The sequence below is a fragment of the Telmatherina bonti genome (assembly GCF_933228915.1).
Source record: "Telmatherina bonti genome assembly, chromosome: 24".
Classification (NCBI taxonomy): domain Eukaryota; kingdom Metazoa; phylum Chordata; class Actinopteri; order Atheriniformes; family Telmatherinidae; genus Telmatherina; species Telmatherina bonti.
The window spans coordinates 10,906,786-10,926,873 of record NC_136633.1 but is presented as its reverse complement, the minus strand read 5'-3'; the positions used below and the strand labels follow the sequence as shown (position 1 = coordinate 10,926,873).

The 20,088-nt window shown below is 41.0% G+C and overlaps 1 protein-coding gene across 4 annotated transcripts in view; it reads left to right on the top strand.

Moving 5' to 3' along the window:
• Positions 1-12,611, top strand: part of nlgn4xa (neuroligin 4 X-linked a) — a gene marked incomplete at its 3' end in the record, with an annotated part of 107,375 nt that extends 94,764 nt beyond the window's left edge. For all 4 annotated transcript variants that reach the window (XM_079263607.1, XM_079263609.1, XM_079263608.1 and 1 more), the window contains exons 4-5: positions 1-608; positions 11,720-12,611. The exon at positions 1-608 is cut by the window's left edge. In XM_079263607.1, coding sequence (XP_079119733.1) covers positions 1-608; positions 11,720-12,611 — 1,500 coding nt within the window. The remainder of the gene's footprint in view (positions 609-11,719) is intronic.
• Positions 12,612-20,088: the final 7,477 nt, after the last annotated feature.

Genomic DNA, 20,088 nt, shown 5'->3' with positions numbered 1-20,088 from the left:
ACACCCGCAAAGTACCACATCGCCTTTGGGCCTGTGATTGACGGGGATGTAATCCCAGATGACCCTCAGATCCTCATGGAGCAAGGGGAGTTCTTGAATTATGACATCATGCTGGGGGTGAATCAGGGCGAAGGCTTTAAGTTTGTAGACGGTATTGTGGACAGTGAGGACGGAGTGTCCGCCAATGATTTTGATTTTGCTGTATCAGACTTTGTGGACCATCTCTATGGTTACCCAGAGGGAAAGGACACTTTGCGCGAAACCATTAAGTTCATGTACACTGACTGGGCAGACAAGGAGAACCCAGAAACCCGGCGCAAGACCCTGGTTGCACTTTTTACTGACCACCAGTGGGTGGCGCCAGCTGTGGCCACCGCTGACCTCCACGCCCAGTATGGCTCACCCACCTACTTCTATGCTTTCTATCATCACTGTCAAAGCGACATGAAGCCAAGCTGGGCGGATTCGGCTCACGGCGATGAGGTGCCCTACGTGTTTGGCATCCCTATGATTGGACCCACGGATCTGTTCAACTGCAACTTCTCCAAGAACGATGTGATGCTGAGTGCCGTCGTCATGACCTACTGGACTAATTTTGCTAAAACAGGGTAAGTTCTCTTAAAATGTGTTTCATTCTTTCAACATGATTGTAAGAGGGAAATCAGATTTATAATTCAGGAAGTGTCTTTGCTAACCTAACCTACGAGACACATCATTGCAAAAATACGCCATAAATGAAATCGACAGAGGGAGGGATAGTTTCACATAAAAAGCTGTGGAAACCAGTACAACTACTTTTAGGGGCCATTTCTTTTGGTACACCTTTCTAGTGCCAGGTTGGACTCTCTTTTGCCTCCTTTTGAATCTCCCGTTCCACCACATCCTGAAGCTGCTCTGTTGGATTGAGAACTGGTGACTGTGGAGACTATTGGAACAGTGAACTCATCGTCATGGTGGAGATGCTACACTGTGCTCATAAAGGGATGGACATGGTCAGTAGCAATACTCAGCGAGGCTTTGGTGTTTAAACTATGTAATATTGGTACTATGAGGTAGGACTGGGTGATTAATCTGATTTTATCTCAACTACGATCTGGGTTTTCAACGATCATAAAAATAAAAGGGTGTGATTACTTTTCTCTCTGCAGTTTCCTCTCCTGCTGTCTTCAGCTGCTAATCGAGCGTCTCTGGCGTTGCAGCGCTGTGCTGTAAACTCCTCCCACAGCCGCTTTGCTTTCATTCAGACACTGTTGCCAACTTGGCGACTTTTTTTTGCTTAAAAGCAACAAATCTAGCAACTTCTACTGGAGTTATTAGAGACTTTTCTGGTGTTTTGGTGACTGACTTGAAGGCACATATTGTTCTGCAGTTACTGTAAGGAAGGAGCAGCGGGAGCCTCTCCCGTCCTAAAGCACTCCCAAGGGGCCAGTCTCAGTCGGCTCCGGCTGCAGGTCAATGTAGAATAATTGCAGTAGGTTGTGGAAGTTCACCTAAACATAGTTTATACCATTGTCAGTGACAACTGGCTGCATTATTTTTGTATAAACGCTCACGTAGTTCCATAGCTACCATACTAACAGGTTACCAAGTTACCATAGCAACGTGTTAACCAGCTGGTTCAGTCTTTTAACAGGTGAATGAGAGAAATGCGCTGTGACCTGAAAGCGGTTGTTTGGCATAAAACGTACATCCAGGCCAACGTAAAATAGTTCCTATATAAGTGGTAAAAGCAGATTAAACAACTCGGAACCGTCCATTAGATGGTTATAATGCACGACACGGAGTCTAGAACACCACAACGCGCAACATTGTTTAAAAATACTGGATAATTGTGTTAAATATTCGAGATCTCAATCTCAGTCAAAATAATCGTGATGATAATTTTTGTCATAGCAGCCCGACTACAAGGCCCAAAGTGAGACAGGAAAATATCCTCCATTAAACCGGCAGCAGCCTGAAATGCTGACACAAGTCAGGATGGAGCCATGTTTTCATGATGTTTCCAGCAAATTCTGATCCTACCATCTGAATATGGAGCTAAGATGGAGATTCATGAGATCAACAACATTTTCCCTCTTCTATTGTCCAGTCGTGGTGAGTGTGTGTGAAGTGTAGCCTCAGTTTGCTGTTTTTAGCCGACAGGAGGGAACCCGGTGTGGTCTTCTGCTGCATACTTGGGTTGGAACCAGAGCTTATTTGACTTCCTGTTGCCTTTCTTCCATTTCCAACCACTCTTCCAGTTCAACCATACCAAGTTTAAAGTCATTTTAATCTCCTTTTCTCCTTCTATGAATCATCTTGACCATGTCTACATGATAGACATTGGCTGATTAGATGAAGCCAATGGAAGTAGGAGGCTGCTCAGTGTGTACTAACACTGATAAGGTGAAAGGAATAAATACTCACATCTCACTATGTGCATGACAAGACCAATTTCTAAACAATATTATTTAGTTTTTGTCCTTAAGTCTGTGTCTTTCAATGCAAGTTAACACTTATGTCTCTAGAATAATAGATTTGAGGTCTCAACAGAAAGTTTTGCTGTGATGAGCAGCTCACAGACAGACCTTTGAGTCAGAGAGATGAAGCAGAGGTTAATAATCCTCCCCTGCTGCTGCTGCAGTGCGGGCTTTGATGAAAGGATTTGCTTCATGTTTATATTTGGATCACGTTTTATTTTTTTTATTTATTTATTTTTGCTTCACACACCTTGAGATTCCGTATCACAGTGTTTGCAGACCAGTCACACTGAAAATTCACTTAAGGGGAATAAATAAAGTCTTGATCAGTATCATCGGCTGCAGCGTTTACTCCCTCGCTCGCTGTTTGGCTTCCATTCAGCTGACGCCTGCTCAGTGGGGGGGGGTTGGCTTCCTTTCACATATTTTGAGAAGACTTGTTTTTCTGTTGCTGCTTTCTCAGTGTTCTTCCAATAAAGCTCCTACTGGAAGCAGATTCATCGCTGGGACCCAGCAAGGCAAGCTTGCCCATTGTGAAACACTGGATTGATGTATTTTTTACTTCAACGTGCACATTGCACGGAGTTTATGATAACATACAGTACGAGCCAGTTTTCTTTGGAAGTTATCTCAGCAGTGTATTTCTAAAAGTTCCTTACTTCCAGCTGTCGTTTCTCTACATAATTTGGCAAACTTACCAAGCTTTTGTTGGTGAGGTTCTGATTAAAATAGGAATGAAGACACACAAACCTTCTGTATGGAGCTCAGTGAGGGCAGGAAGGGAAGTTGTGGTGTGGATTGGGGGTCTTATTGTCTCAAAAAACCACAAAGTCATTATGCAAAGTGGTGGAATGAAGACTTCTGAATCAACAGAATATGTTACACAAGCTCCTTTCCTGGGATCTGCTTTGTTTTCCCCCTCCATCAGCACATTACCTCAATCTGGAGGGAGGTGTGTTCCAGTGATCCAAGGAGCTCGGTTATTGTAGGATTTATGCCCCACTTCTAAACCGATTCAGGCCTTTTAAAAACTGTTTCAGAGGCGAGAAAACAGAGCTGCATCAGATCTCAGTAATCAGATTTCTTTTAGAACTTTTACCAAATTCTTCTGATTGGGAGTTATTTCTCCCAACCAGAGCCGCCTGTTGCTCTGAACACATGTACGCTTTGGTTTTGTTGTCACGGTGGCAATGGGGATGTGGTGTGGACCCAAAAGCAGAGATGAGCAACCAGGGACGCACAATGATCCAGAAACTCAAGACAAAAACTGAGGGGTATAAATACACAGGACACAACGAGACATAGGTGAAACAAGTTAACTGAATGAACCAAGGTAAACTATGGAACACAGACCAAGGCAAAACAGGAACAACCTACAAAATAAAACAGGAAACCAGGAACAAAAGACATAGGAAAACATAACCTCATGACAGTTGTTTTACGCTGAACTCACAGTGCACTTTGTTTTGTCGTCCGCTTCCTGAGTCGAGACCTGTGTTTGTAGCTGGACTAAGTACGCTTCTTTGAGCTGGATCAGAATTCATTTGGGCATTTACATTACCCCTAAACAAAGCGGAGTTTCCAACAAACGAACCAGGATTCGGATCTAAAAAGGCCGATGGTGTCCTGAATGACAAAGACAATGGATTTCACTGTCCCCTGCCTAGACGGAGGTGACTGGGCCCCTTCTGCTGGTATCAGGCCTTGGGTTGAGGCTTATTTTCTGGCAACATGGGTCCTCCTTTCCATGGAGTTACCACCGCGGAAAGGATCAAGAGGGTCCGGTGCAGTGTGAGCTGAGAGGTGCCGAAGGCGGGGACCATGGCAGTTTGATCCTTAGCTCAACAGCTAAGGATACCTGTGTGTGACTTCCCAGAGTATGGTCAACAGCTGGGAAAGGTTGTGCAGGCCGTCCTCAGGTTACGTCGTTTCAACTTTAGGACACTCATAAATAAATGTAAATAAAAAAACAAATAGAGCAAGTTTTGAAGTTACAAGGGTCCATATGAGCTTTTACGATGTGTGTCGGATGCTGAGATGACGCCTCAGTGTATTTCATTGGCCTGTAAGGTTTTTCTACTAATATGATGTATAATACGGGCATGTAGTGTTCTGTCTTGGCCAGGAATGAGAACCTGCCCTAAGGGGAAGGAGTTGAAATGCCTCAGGGTCATGTTTATGAGATATGAAGAAGAATGACGTCGTAGGTTGGCAGGCAGATTGGTGCACCATCTGAAGTGATGTGGGTTCTGTAATCAGTCTGTCGTGGTATTAATGGAGTTAAACTGAAAGGAACAGTTCTTTTTTTTTTTTTTTGTGAGGATTTAGTCATCTCTGATTTACCATTCATCAGCTCAACTGTCAAATCATATAAGTGTTTCAAAAGCATTAACAACAGCTCCAGTTTAACGGCTTGGTGGGAATTCCTGAAAGTAACCAAGTCTGCGCTTATTCCATGTAAGCTCACACCCATCTGGAACAATCCTGACTTCCTGCAAAACAGAAAGATGATAAACTTCCCTCAGTGGAAGAATAAAGGAGTAAAGCAGTTAGAACATATAATAGAAAATGGAAACTTTCTGCCATTTGATACGATTTCTTCACGGTATGAATTCAGCAGTACCAAATTCTTAAAATACCACCAACTTAAATAAGTAAGAAATACACCACTGATCAACTAAACTTACAGTTACCTATCAGGGTTGCAGAATTCTTAAATCTTAAGGCCCCGAAGCTACTATCCAAAATATACAGATTACTATTGAAGCTAGAAGATTCCATCTCTCTCCCAACTTCTAAATGGGAAGCAGACTTATCCAGCAACTTCAATCAAAATGAATGGTCACATATCTGTTCACACTGTACTGACAACATGATTGACAGCTACTACCATGCCTTATGGTCTTGTCCACCTGTCCAGAGATTCTGGCTGCAGGTATGTAAAGATCTGTCAGACTGGTTTAAATGTAATATCCCTGCAAACCCCAAATTGTGCCTATTGAGTCACTTAGGTGAAAATAACAGGGTTAAATTTAGCAAAACCAATCCTCAGCAGCCTGTGCATTGCAAAGAAAACTATCCTTGTGAACTGGAAAAGCAAACAGAATCTGTGTATCCAGCAATTTAGAAATCTGTTATTAGATTACATCAGCATGGAAATGATGTCTGCCTCCTCAAAGGATCAGTCAGTTGAATTTCACTCTCTCTGGTCTCCTGTGATCAACTCCATCACTTAGTGTAGGGGTGAGAGTGTGACCTCATCCTGCTCGGGGCTGGGGACTGGCTGGGTGGCTCAGGTGGCTATGGGTCTGGGGTGGACCCCTGGACGGGGATCTTGGCTGCTTCATTACTGGGGGGGGGCTAGGTTTCCAGGAGGTCTTGGGTGGATCAATGGTTGGAGTTGCCTTGCGGCAGTGGGGCGAGGTCGCTGGAGGGGGCTGGATCGGCGGGTATTGGCTCCGTGATGGGTGGCCGTGCCCTGGGTGCCCCTGTCTGCCCTGGGTGGCCGGTGCCCGGCGGGGCCGGTCCTCGCTGGTCCGGGCCTGCTGGGGCCTGTTCCCCCTGACTGCGGGGGACTCTGGCTGGGACCCCCCTCTGCCTCCTCCTGGGTCGGTGCATGGCTGGCTCCGCGGTGGGGCGGTTGGGGTCTGCGCCTGGGGATGGCTGCCGATGGCCCTGGTCTCGGGGGTACTCCTGGCGTGCCTCTTGCCTTTGTGTGGGAGGGGTCACACTGGCATGATCACCTTTTCCGGAACACGTTCCACTCTGCATGTTCTGCATGTGACACAGTCACCGAGTCGTCTGCAGGTTTATTCACTAACAGCAGCTAGTTTTCTCATTTCTGTTTGTTTCTCATTTATATTTAACTTTTTAGATTCATAGTTTAGTTACTATGATCTAAAGTTGGCTTGTATGTGTATGTATATGTGTTAATACTGGCAAGTGCGTATATGTTTGTACGTATGTATGTGTGTGTGTGTTTTATACATATGTGTGTATATGCGTATACATATGTGTGTGTATGTGTACACATATGTGTGTATGTGTATATGTATGTGTGTATATATATATGTGTGGGTATGTATGTGTGTATGTATACATCTGTAGGTTGTTTTCTTCTTTTTGTTTTTGGGTTATTTTTTAGGTTTTTTTACTCTCCCTTTATCTCTTTCACTTTTCTTATGAGGTGTTTTCTCTCCTTTCTCTTTCTGTCTTTCGTCTGTCCTCTCCGGTCCAGCAGTACAAACTCTACAATTCAAACAATAATACAAAATAAACATAGAAATAAAATAAAAATTCAGAAAGTCAAGGGGATCATTATATCTATAAAGCTTCCCTTGGCAGAGAAAATTTGCTCAGCAGAACACAGAATCCAGACCATCATTCTGCTGCCTAAATGCTGGACAAGACAAAATAAATAAATAAATAAATAAAAATTTTAAAAAAGGAACAGTTCTTGATTTGCCCATTGGTTGATACTACTATCCACAGCTTGTGATGGCAAGTGTTGGTAGTAGCTTAGACCAATGGGCAAATCAAGAACTGTGCCTTTCAACTGAGCTAGGGACAAAAGGGAACCTGATGAAAATGAAATTTCTTCACTGGGTTTTCCATAGACATGTTAGTGTACATTCTCAGTCATCCAGGTCAAAGTAATGACAGCTTACATCACACAAAAAACCCTAAAATACCCAACGATGGAGAGAAGAATATAAAATGTATTAGGATTCTCTTTGCATACATAGTTGGAGTTTCTGACAAGCTGAGAAGGATCTTCTCCAAACACAACATTCTTGTGCGTATCAGACCCAGAAAAAGTGTTAAAACTGACAAACAAGATGAGCAAAGTTCAGTGTGGTGAGGACAGTCCAGATCTCTATACAGGAGAACCCAAACAACCACTTTGCAAGGTTCAGCACAGAGGAGTGGCGCTTCAGCTGAGAATTCAGCAGGTTACCTGGATCTTAAAGACAACCGAGACTCACCAGGAGAGAAATGTCCACCTTTTGACAGAGAAGACGGGTCATTTGAAGGATAAATGGAAGACAGCGTCCATGTTAAGCAGGAAAAATCATTGTTCAACCAAGAAGGCACCGTCACAGACCGCTTATTCATGTGTGGTCCACATGTTTGTGCACATGTAATGGACATGTGGAAACATCCAGATCTGATTAACATATGGAACACATGTGCTTGCACGTTTGAAACACACATGGTCCACATCTACAAATATGTGTAATTTTTTATAACATTTTCATGTGATCAACTTGTAAAGAACATGTGAAATGTATGTGGAGCACATGTGCTTTACAAAGTGAGGTTTTGGAACATTTTCCAATATGAGGACCATATGAAGTTTCAGCTCACAGTTTTGTGGACAAAGTTCATGCACATGTGCAAACATGTGTTCTTGGTCATTTTTCATGCGAACCACATGCAAAACACTTTTGATTGACATGTGTGATCACACATGAACACCTTTTACAAATTTGGTCCTCACATGTGAGTCATATTTGTTTGCCATGGTTCACATGTGGAATGGTGGGTTCGCATGTGGTTTTTCTGGATGTAAGGCCTCGGGGTTTATCGGTCCAACACCAACACTGCAATCTTGCCTCTCCGTCCCCGACAGTTTACAGATCATTTACACCTGGAATCATGTGACCGAAACACATCACGTGTTGTTCAGCCAGGTAAACAACTCACAGGCAACATGGTTGGGTGGATCAACCACGCACATGGAACCTCAACGTCCTCTAAGTGTAAAAGAACAAATTATAGCTGATAAGTGTGGACCTCCCCACTTTCCAGAGCTGAGGAAGCCTTTTAGATGAGAAATGATTTAAAGTGCCATAAATAAGTCCAGTTTTCTTTGATTCAAGCTCTTAGGATTCCCTCAGTGATTGGGAAAGTTCAGTCATCCAGAAAGAGTTCAGAAGGCTTCTTCTCCATGTCAAGAGGAGCCAGAGGAGGTGGCTCACACATGTGTTCAGGACACCCAGATCCCACCAGAAGGATGCCACAAGGAAGACCCAGGGTATGCTAGAGGGAGGTTTTTGGCTAAAATAGAAAAATGATACTGGGCGTAGTTCTTTCAGCTGCTCCCACTGTGATCCGACCTCGTCTAAGCAGCGGAAGATGGATGGATGAATGGATATAATCAGTTCAGATCAGTTACTGTAATGAAGAAAGATCTTTTCTGAGCTGGATATTTAACTGAAAGGAGTCATTACAAGCTCCTTGGCTGCCAGACGTTATAATTTACAGCTCATCTGATGGCATAAAACATGTGTTGCTCCACTTTAAATTCTCACTTTACATCCACCTGCCAATCGAAGAGGAGGGGGAAGATTTCATAATCCAACCTGTGGCAAAAGTGACCGTCCTTACCAACAGGCTGCACACATGATGGGACATATGGAGGCGAAGCAGGTATTTAACAGCTTGATAAGCATGGAAAGCCTTCAGCCTTCATACTTATTATAACTGTAGCACACTCAGTGTTGGAGAAGAAGTGTGCTTTTCCAACATATGTTGAACTGAGATGACAGAACTTAAGTGAAATCCCACCATGTGTGTAGCGATGCTCCATATGTAGCCGCCAGCTGGAGGGCAAAGCTCTCTGTTTGGTTGTTTCCAGCATCTCTAATGAGTTGGTCAGGCGGAGCTGTTGATATACTACACAAGCAAACAAAAGAAAAAGCAATAAAAAAAGACTATAAATTAGGTCAATATGAAAAGGTGAACTGGAAGTATTCGCAGCAGGCTGTGGAGGTCTGGGCTCACATTTGCAGATTTAAATCAATTGTTAAATCAACTGAACGATTAACTGCAACAACTGAATCTTTTGTTTCCAAACTCGTGGGTCAGCTCTGTCTCCCAGCAGACCTCCATTTCTTGGGTTTGCTCCTCTTTTGTTCCTCATTAAGAGCCTCCCTAACAATAACAACCAAAGCGTGGCCTCTGCAGGACTTTTAGCTAATCGGATTCCTCTGACACCCTGGATGCAGCAAGTTCTGCAGCCTCAATGATTCAAACAAAGAAAGGGAACCTGAGGTTTGGCTCAGGTTGGTCCCATTTAAAGATCTGTGGTTTGCTGAACTGCCTTACGTCTGCATACTGCGAGAGGGATGTTAATGCACTGAAACTAACAAAACACACTGTCAACATTACAGAAGATGTTGCAAGATCCAGTATATCCGTCATCCAACACTCACAACTGTTTCAGTTTTACATCAGACAAAGTGCACAAGTGGTAAGACTTGGGTAAACCTTAGTAAAACTTAACCAGTCAGAAAAGACTGCAGCTCATGATGATCTTGTATAAAAGCTCTTTTTTTTTTTTTTTTTTTACAATTTTTGCCTCAGATGTTGTTCATAAAGCCAACAGTTCTGCCTTTTGGCCCTAATTTTGTACGGTTCTGAAAAGACTGAAAAAGGAAAGTATTATCATTGTAAGCTGGGGAGGTGACATCATCATCCTTATTTGTTTTCATACTCTGTACATTATTCCTTTATTTAATTATTGCTATTATTTCATCTACTTTTTTATTCGTTCAATTGACTATTTTTGTAATTTATGCATTTTGCACTCGCGTGTGCTCGTAACTGCCCTAGAAGGCTTGGATGTCAACGTAAATCTCCCTAGAGAGTCATCTTCACTAGAACATTTGAACAACATCAGAGTAGCTGCATGATTGACTGTTTATGCTGATGAGGAGAGAGGTCATGTAAAGTTAATAAAGCAGGTATTCCAGTGTTTGTTAGGTCAATAAGTACTGAGTTTTATGAACCAGTGACACAAATAAATTCACACTTGGTCCCAGAAACAGGTCAGACCACCAAGAAAATGTCTGTTGTGCCAGGGGGAATACTAACTCCATACACAGTCTGTCCCTGTGTATTGGGTCAAATGTACAAGTCCATCGTGAGACGTTTCTACCAGATGTTCAATGAGCAGAACATGACAAATTAAGTATTCATTGTCTAATATGGAACACAACCTATTTTTGTTTAGCTCTCTCCATTCTGGTTATACCATGATAATATTATTATTATTATTATTATTATTATTATTATTATTATTATTATTAAGAAGAAGAAGAAGAAGAAATTATTATTATTATTATTATTATTATTATTATTATTATTATTATTATATTTTTTTAAATAATTCTACTCAGTCTCCTGCGTTGCTGCTGTGGTAATCACCCTTGTCTGGGTGGTTGGTTGGGTCCCTGCAATGTTTCATAATATTTTATGATTGGTTGGTTGGTTGGTTGGTTGGTAAGGACACTTGTACAGTTTCATCCACCCTGATACAAGCAACATTTTGTCAGCACCATAAGAACATATTACAATGGTTGTGGTGTGGAACCTGGCTGGCACTAATCTGGGTGGTTCCTGTGGTGTTTGTCTCTGTGATCATGGGTTGGGTGGCACCAGGTGTATGAGTGTAAAAGATGTGTGTTTTTAATTCAGATTATATACTTGAGTTTCTGAAAGATCTTTAATTTGATGTTAAAATTCTTATAATTGGACATTTATTAAGCCTTGATTAGATGATTTAGTTGACAAGATGTTCACTATTCCAGATCTTATTTATAATATTTCATGAACCCCAGAAAGCTGTGCAAGACACTTGTTGAATTTAAACAAAAAGATGTGTCCTGATCACAGATGGACCTCTGACATCAAAGATCCAATGTGATGCCGCCCAAAAAAAAGCACATACTCTGATAAAGAGTCTCAGATCACTAAAAATTAAGATTTTGCTAACTTTGGAAGAAGAAAATTCCAGCTCATCTAGGTTGTGATGTCTCAGAGCTAAGTTAATAATTTAATATCTCATTGATAGATTTGGGTATCATCAACATAACAGCATAACATGTTGCCCTAAGTCGGTGACAACAAACATGGTCCAAGTTGAAAACCCTGTTTTTCATACCGTTTTCCATTTAGTCCAATCTGGGGTTACAGAGAGTAATCCATCTCTCTTCGGTTTATACATTTCAAGTGAACTGCACTCGGATTCACTTGGAAGTGTACAATGACTCCCAGTTTTCAAGCAGACCAGAGTGCAAATGCATGTTCACATTGCCCCAAACGAACCATAGGTTCAGTAGGAATGTGGGTCAAAATTTTTTACAAAGAAAACAGATGTCATAGAATGTTTTCGTACACTTAGAGATTTTGTGTATCATACAAAGGCATCCATTCATTTTTATCTATATAACTTTGATTGTACTTTTTTCTTTCAGGGATCCAAACCAACCAGTTCCACAGGACACGAAGTTCATCCATACAAAGCCTAACCGCTTTGAGGAGGTAGCCTGGACAAAGTACAACCCCAAAGACCAGCTCTACCTTCACATCGGCCTCAAGCCTCGGGTCCGAGACCACTACCGAGCTACGAAGGTTGCATTCTGGCTGGAACTAGTTCCACATCTTCACAACATAAATGAATTTTTTCAATATGTATCCACTACTACTAAGATACCGCCACAAGACACCACCCCCTACCCTTACACCAAACGCTTCCCAGGTAAAAATTGGCCATCCACCACACGTCACCCAGGGGTTTCCGCTGTCAACACCAAACAGACCACAGATCAACATAAGACTGGCGACCTGACCGATGAGTCAACCGTGATGATTGAGACCAAGCGAGACTACTCCACGGAGCTCAGTGTCACCATTGCTGTGGGAGCGTCACTGCTCTTTCTGAACATACTGGCATTTGCAGCACTTTACTACAAGAAAGACAAACGGCGGCACGACTCCAACCGTCGCGTCCCAACCCCGCAACGCAACTCCACTCCAGCTAACACTCCATCCACAGCCAACGATGTGGCGCACCTGCAGAGCGAGGAGCTGATGTCACTGCAGATGAAGCAGCAGCAGCTGGAGCACGAGCACCACCACGAGTGTGAGTCGCTCCAGACCCACGACACGCTGCGACTCACCTGCCCCCCTGACTACACCCTGACCTTGCGCCGGTCACCCGACGACATACCTCTGATGACTCCCAGCACCATCACCATGATCCCCAACTCCCTGGCTGGCATGCAGCCTCTGCACAACTTCAACACTTTTGGTGGCAGTCAGAACAGTACCAACCTGCCCCACGGCCACTCCACCACGCGGGTATAGCTCAACCGGGACAGAGCGGCGCCGGGTTCAGCTGCAACCCTCACCAAGCAAATTTAACGACTGACTGTGAAAAGCACAGACTCCAAAGTCAAAGCAGATGTTATTTTGTTACCATGCCTTCTTGAAAAGTATAAAAAGTATAAATTGATCACAAACTTGTTGAAAAAAAAAGTCTAAATGAATGTTACTTTAGTAATAACTCTTTTTGAAGCGGTGCTTCATGGAAGGTTTTACCAAAAGATGGAAGCAAACAGTGAATGACTGTTAATAGTCTTTTAATACAACATGGGCGAAGACGCCTTTGTGGAGGCTTTTGTGCCATAAAAACACAGCAGGACAACAGAAGCACCAATGGAACTTGAGCTTTTCATGATCCTTCCTACATCTCCTGACCTTACTGGGGCACAGAAATCGACACCCCCAGCCTGAAATGTATTTATGAAAAAAAAGAAAAACGGGAAGAGGAAAAGCCCCCCCCCCCCAAAAAAAAGGTGTATAGTTGTGCGTGAAAATTTTAACTATTTTAAAAAAGAAAAAGAAGCCTCTTCTATTGTTTTCATTTTGGCTGATATCTTAAATTTTTTTTTTTTTCCAGCTCGTGCTTTCTATTGACGTGTGTGTAAATATACCCAAACAATTTTCATTCTTTTCTCCCAAGTCCAACCTGTGTTTCATTAGTTTTTTTCCCAAAAAGACCAAAATGCGAACACAATCCCATCCCAGGAGAGTTGCACACTGTGTGTCTGCAGGCCATCACAACCACTCCTGTATTTGTGCATCACTTTACATCCATTTTTTCCAGGTTGCATGTCCGGGAAGAGCTTTACGTTGCGCTTTCAGGCAACAAGGACTGACTGGATCCCATCAGCTGCCGTCATCCTGTTAACGCTTTTGATAGTTTTCATTGTGAGCTTTTTCTGTCTTGCGGTCTCAGCACTGCCTGAGCTTACAACGTGACCAGCAATGTATTATTTAGAAATAAAAAGAAAAAAAAATACATGAAAAGGCAGTGAATTTTTGTATCAATATTAGTTGGATATGTTTGTAAAGAAATATATGTTAGATATTTCAAATTGTCATATGCTAGCAATATGTAAGATATTGTGCCAGACTTGTGATATTTTGGGTTACAAAAGCAAGTGAATGAGTGTAAATATTAATTATATTAATTGCTACAAAATGACAACATAAGTAAGCATTAACTCTCCTTCCATTTTGCATCCTATTACAGAAGAAATGGAAAAATCATCCAGAAACTTTTAAGCTACATTTATAAAATTATTAAAAGATATATTCTTGTCAGTTGGTTCTTAAACCAGTCAAGATAAGAATTTTTAATGTAGAATTTTAAAATCCTTAGTTTGTCTTATCTTTGTTTGCAGTTTTGCCTTAAGTGATATTAGACATATTTCTGGCTGGACACCTGTATAAACTTTTTCTGCAACATTTTTAATAAAGTATCACAATATTTTCTAAAAAAAAAAAAAAAAAAAAGAAAAGAAAAAGAAAATGAAACAGAAATATTGAAGATTCATTGAAGTCGACTGAACTGTTTGTGTGTTTGCAACAATTTAATACAAAGTAACTGTTTGTTGGCTAATGTCTTTGTTGTAACAATGTTTCTTTGCAAGAAATCTCACATTGATGGAAAGTATATTTCCCTTTGAAGTGGGGCAACTGTAAGGAAAATGTATTTGTGTGATGAGCAGCGGAGTTGAGTATATTGGTGGCACCAAATAGCTTATTCAGCGTTTGACACCCGATTAGGGTTCTATAATGAAATAAATGGTTGGATTATGAAGAAAAAAAGATATATTGACAATGTAACAATTTATTTAACAAACTTTATAAATCAGAATTCGGAAGTGGAGATGATGGAATAACCAGCTAGTAGTTATGATCTCAACCACACCAAACACCTATAGGATCAACTTGCTATTGACACCAGAGTGACCAACACTGCCGCTTTGGAGGACTTGCTGCAAATGGTCATTGCCGAATGGGAGACCATTCCACAGCAGTATGGATGAGGCATCAGGCTGTTTGATTAGTTTTTCATGGACCCAATGATTCATTTGATTTGTAGCATTTTTCAAGGCACCTAAAGCACTTTACATTTAATATATTGTTTGCTTCTTATTCACTCTTGGTGATGGTAAGCTACATGTGTAGCGCCAGCTGCACAGGAGCATACTGACAGAAACTCAGCCAGCTCTCAGACCACCACAGGAACATTCATTCCCATTCATATACCTGCAATGATGACTCTGGGTGAAGGGTCTTTCTTGTGAGGGTACACAATGACTGATTGACCTCCTGGTCACTGGACAACCTGCTTTACATCCTGAGCCGCTGCCACCCCAATCCACATACTCCAACTCTCCTGCTCATCCCACGAATGCATTTTACTTTAAAATGTGACATCATTTAAAATGGAAATGGACAGATGTTCCATTGGAGTAAGAAGTATTGTTACAACAAAGAAATAATCCAACAAATACCAATTTCTTTACTTTTAGTGTTGAATATATTCCTGCTTGTCAAAACAGGAAGTTGTCAATTATGTTTCTGTCTCAACTCCCCCCAAAAATCCCCCCATCATCATCTTCTTATGATGCTTGTAGCTGTGTGGTTTATGAACACCGACTTTTCCTTGTGTATATTCTATTCTATTCTCTTCTATTCTAGTCATTTGCCAGATGCTTTTATCCAAAGTGACTTCCATGTGATTGGTTTTCAATTAACCATAGTAATTAACCAACAAACCACTATATTGCCAAATTTTTTTGCTTGCCTGCCTTTACACGGATTCATATTCTTAATCCATAGAATTTAAACTGACATTAGCCCAACCTGTGCAGCTTCTAACAGCCTCCTGGGAAGGCTTTCCACAAGGTTTAGGAGTGTGTTCATGGGAATTTTTTTTACCACTTTTCCAGAAGCATATTTGTGAGGTCAGACACTGATGTTGGTTGAGGAGACCTGATTCGCAGTTTCTTCTCTAAATAAACCCAAAGGTGTCCTGTCGGGTTGAGATCAGAACTCTGTGCATGCCGGCCAAGTTCTTGCACACCGAACTTGGTAATCCTTGTCTTTATGGACCTTGCTTTGTCATGTCGGAACAGGAAGGAACCATTCCCAAAGTGTTCCCACAGAGCTCATGGAATTATCCAACATGTCTCGCTGAAGCACTAAGAATTCCTTTCACTGAAACTAATGAACCCCACCTCCTGAAAAGCAACCCAACAAACCCCCCCCCCCCAAAAAAAAACTTTACATTTGACACAATGCCTTCATACAGGTACCACTCTCTTAGCAACCGTCAGTTTGCCAGACATAGAAGAGTGAATTATTGCTCCAGTAAACACGTCTCCACTGCTCTAGAGTCCAGGTTTTGCAAGTTTCATGTCAGTGCATCCGGTTCTTTCCATTGCACTTACAGTAGTGATGTCTAAATGCAGCTGCTCGGCAATAGAAAACATGCCGTGAAGCTGTCTGCACACTGTAGCTTCTACTTTGTTGTAATACCACTAACTTGACTTTGGAATATGTAGTAGCAGGTAAATTTTATGACTGGATTTATTACATCCTAGCATCCTTATCAATGAACTTCTGACAGTCACCAGTTATTTCATAAATGCAGGCAGAAGTAGTCTGTACTTGATTTTATACGCTGCAACTTCCTATCATGATGCTTTCACTGTACACAGATTTTCAACCTGGTATTGACGGTAAACAGATAATGTTTACAGAGTTCAGCACTCGCAAACCTACATGGGAGACCTTATTTTGAAATTTAGCGGCTGTTTTATGCTGCTGCCATGTCTGATTTCCTTCCTGTCACCATCTAAACTGCTGGGTTTTACGAATTTTGGAAGGGTTCTTCATCTAAAATAGACACTTCCAACACATGAACTAAAGCATTGACTGAAAGGGCTGCAGTTAGCTCCAAAGACCATCGTTTAGCCGGAATGCATTGCACACACAGTGGAAATTGGGCTTTACACCATCTAATCACCGTCAATTTATTGACAGATTTCTGAAATGATTTGCTTAATTAATCACCTGCCAAACTGCGCAGTAAGATTTCATTTATACACAGCAAATTTAATTGTAAACCAGCAGGGATAGCTTGGTTGGGGTTCATTTGAGCCAGATTCTAAACGTCTAAGGTTGGACCCTTCCATTTGGAAGTCATTGGCCTTTAAACACAGAGGAAGACAGTGAAGCTTGGGGTTTATGGAGCCAATGTCAGGAGTTTTAACCAGAATGTAAACCTGCTGACTATATGTTCCACATGTGACTTGTTTCCTAAAGAGTGATCCGAATCCATCGCCTGAATGCAGCGGAAGAAAACAACTGAATTTGCTGAAAAAAATCAAATGAGTCAATTGATACCCTCAACTGGGTGTGTTTGAGAAAAGGGATAGATGGATCTTAAATGACCATTATCAAACCTGTATGCATCCCAAGAGAGAATTACATACAACTATGATGTCTTACATAACATTACGCTTTTACAAACTTGTCTTTTCAAATGAACTAAGTTCCTTCAAACAAGTCTAGTATTCGTTTTACAAGATCAGAAGATGCATTAAAATTACATTTTGGTCTATAAGCTGAAAAGACTTAGCAGGCTGAAATAAATCCAAATGACTTCCTACATTTTTTTCACCCCAAACACATAAATTATCTTACACTGTGATCTGTAAACTGAGCCAATCAGATGAAATCAGTGATTTGGATTAAACCGTTCATGAGACGGAACTGCTCCATATTAAATATTTATTTAGTTTTTAAAAAGGAAGCAAATATCTCCATTTCATCTAGATGTTATTGAGAATGTAATTTGTGAAGCAAGAATTGATACTTAAGAATCCCTCAGTGCAGCTCAACAGGATGTGTAGAAGTTGTTAATCATTCAATTTCTGCTGGAAAAGAAAAGTGAGAGCAGCACAGTGGTGAGGATGAAGTGACTGTTGTTGACTGAACAAGTGCTTTGTAGAGGAATTGACTTTAAATTTACCATTCAAGTCACAGAAGTACAGAAAATAAAAAATGTAAAGAATATTTCTTGTTAGCCTTCTTTTGATTTGGGACTTAAAATCCTTAATTACATAAAAACTGTGATGTAAATCTCTTGTTCTATGAGTTCTGGGAAGAAATGACACAATGACTGCCATAATACATGGGTTATGGGGACGGCATGATGGAATCTGTCAGATAAGAAAGAAGGTACAGCTGTGGAACTGGTTGTTATGGTGACAAAGCAGTTCCTAATGAGTGTGTAGGGGGGTGTGTGAGTTCCAGCTTTCTCACAAGGATGGCTTCCATCCAAACATGACACTACCTCATTGTTTCAAACTGACAACTAACTTGCCAAGAACCTGGACCTTTCAGATTTCAAGATGGCGCCACTCTGTAGTCCACTGGTGTTTTTGTCTAATGTTTTGTGTCCATTCATTCAGTTTAAATAGTAAAGTGCACAGTTGTTGTTGTTGTTGTTTAAGAGAGGTTTATCAACCTGTAAAGCTGCTAACCCTAAGTTTAAATAACCTGGTGTGCTGCTTTCTGGAACACCTAATTGATACGTTTTTCATCACTGAGTTTACTTGCACCCAATAATGGAGTCCAAACTTTTTTGTTGTTGTTGTTGTTTTTAACCTTTTATTGCCCACCACATCTATCTTGGAGTATAAAAAAATTTGTTAGCAATATAGCGAGAATTTTATGTATATTGTCCATAGCAACTGGTGTAAGGAATGAATGAACATACAGCATAACGAGAGGTTAAAAAAAAATGGATTCACCTTCCTAAAAGCAACGCTGTCATCTGGAGAAAGGTTTCTAGATATAGAGATTGTGGTCATGAATGTACAGTGTCACTATGTAGTGTGTAAATATAGACACGAACAATAAAAAAAAAAAAAAATCCTCCTACACAACCATTATTGTCAAAATTGGCCGTTGTTTGAGGCTCCGAGGTTGGGACACCAAACAAGAGTTTTTGCTTGGTGATGATGTAATCTACTCTCAGTAATACAAGATGACTGGAACACACTAATATTACAAGATGCTTATAAAATTGTACTGTTTTTGTAACAATCTCAAGGCAATCTGGCAGGACTTGGAACAATTTGGCTGTTCAAACAGTACAGAAAAATTTTACTTGTGAAAATAAAGGTGACTGCAAAGAATACTGACCTTTACTTCATGAAGGTCACTCTTCAGACTGTTTAGTTTGTATATAAAAGGACTAAATATGAACCTATTTTATAGGAAAAGTAGTTGTAAATAACTTGACCATCTGAGGGGTCACTGTCAATTGTTGCCAGTCCAACGACCCACATCAATGCCATGTTGAGGTAGGAAATAATTGGACTTGTGGTGACCCACATTAAGACTAGAGACATTCATCAGTGAGAAGGCCTTTACTTTGAAGGAGCGGGGGTGGTTTTACGTTTCCGGGGAAAAAGCTCGGGTTTTTTGGTGTTGTGGTTCGGAATGCTAGCCGCTGTACTTGTTCTGCGTTTTTTATGTGGAATATAAACAGACCCGACTTCACCTACGTCTCCGGTCTCTCTGTTACTCTCACTCCACAGACTTACCATTGTGTGCTGCAAGGCGATTCAATACATTAAAAAAAAAACAAAAACAAAAAAAAAACACAATTGTTCATAAGCTGTATGAAACTGTCTGTGTGTACTATACGAACATGGGTTGGTAACACAGATGGGATATTATAATTCTTTTCTCTGCTGGTAGTGTTTATGGGGGTTATTGCTGCACTTATTCGCAAAATAAAAGTGATATTTCTATGTTTCGACAAACAATTGCAATTTGCGGATGTTTCCATTGACCGCCTAGGCACCAGTTCTCATAAAATGACATTTGGATGACAAGATCTGACAAGAATTGTGGCTTTTGCAAGGTGAACATGCAGCATTATTTTGGGGTTTTCTACTTGCGGTGGAAAATTTTCAACGGCTTTTTGAAGCTTTTCTCTCTCATCTTTTCTAAAACTCTAAAATTCACTGTTTTTTCCACACTGGACCATCTTTACCAGAAGGGAACTGGTCACAACACTCTATGTCACGTCCAAGCATGCATAAATATGCAAAAACGTGTTTCCATTAAACTTTTGCGATAATTCTTTATCGAAACGACTGAAAAACCACTTTATGAGAGCATAAGAACTTTTTAGTGAGCTTTTTCCAAATATGGGTGTTTCCATTTGAGTTTTTTTCTTTTATTGCAATATTTAGTTTTTGACCAATTCTAAGTTTAATGGAAATGCTCCTAATGAGACCTGGGGTGGTGTTCTGTTCTCTGAGGTGAAAACCACTAAGCCTTTCAGACTAATGGTAACATTTGGTGAACCAAGACTAAACGGCCAACATTTTGATGAATGATTTGTACAGGTAAAAGAGAAACTGTGAAAGACGTTTGTAAGTGTTGGATAAAAATTTACCGCATG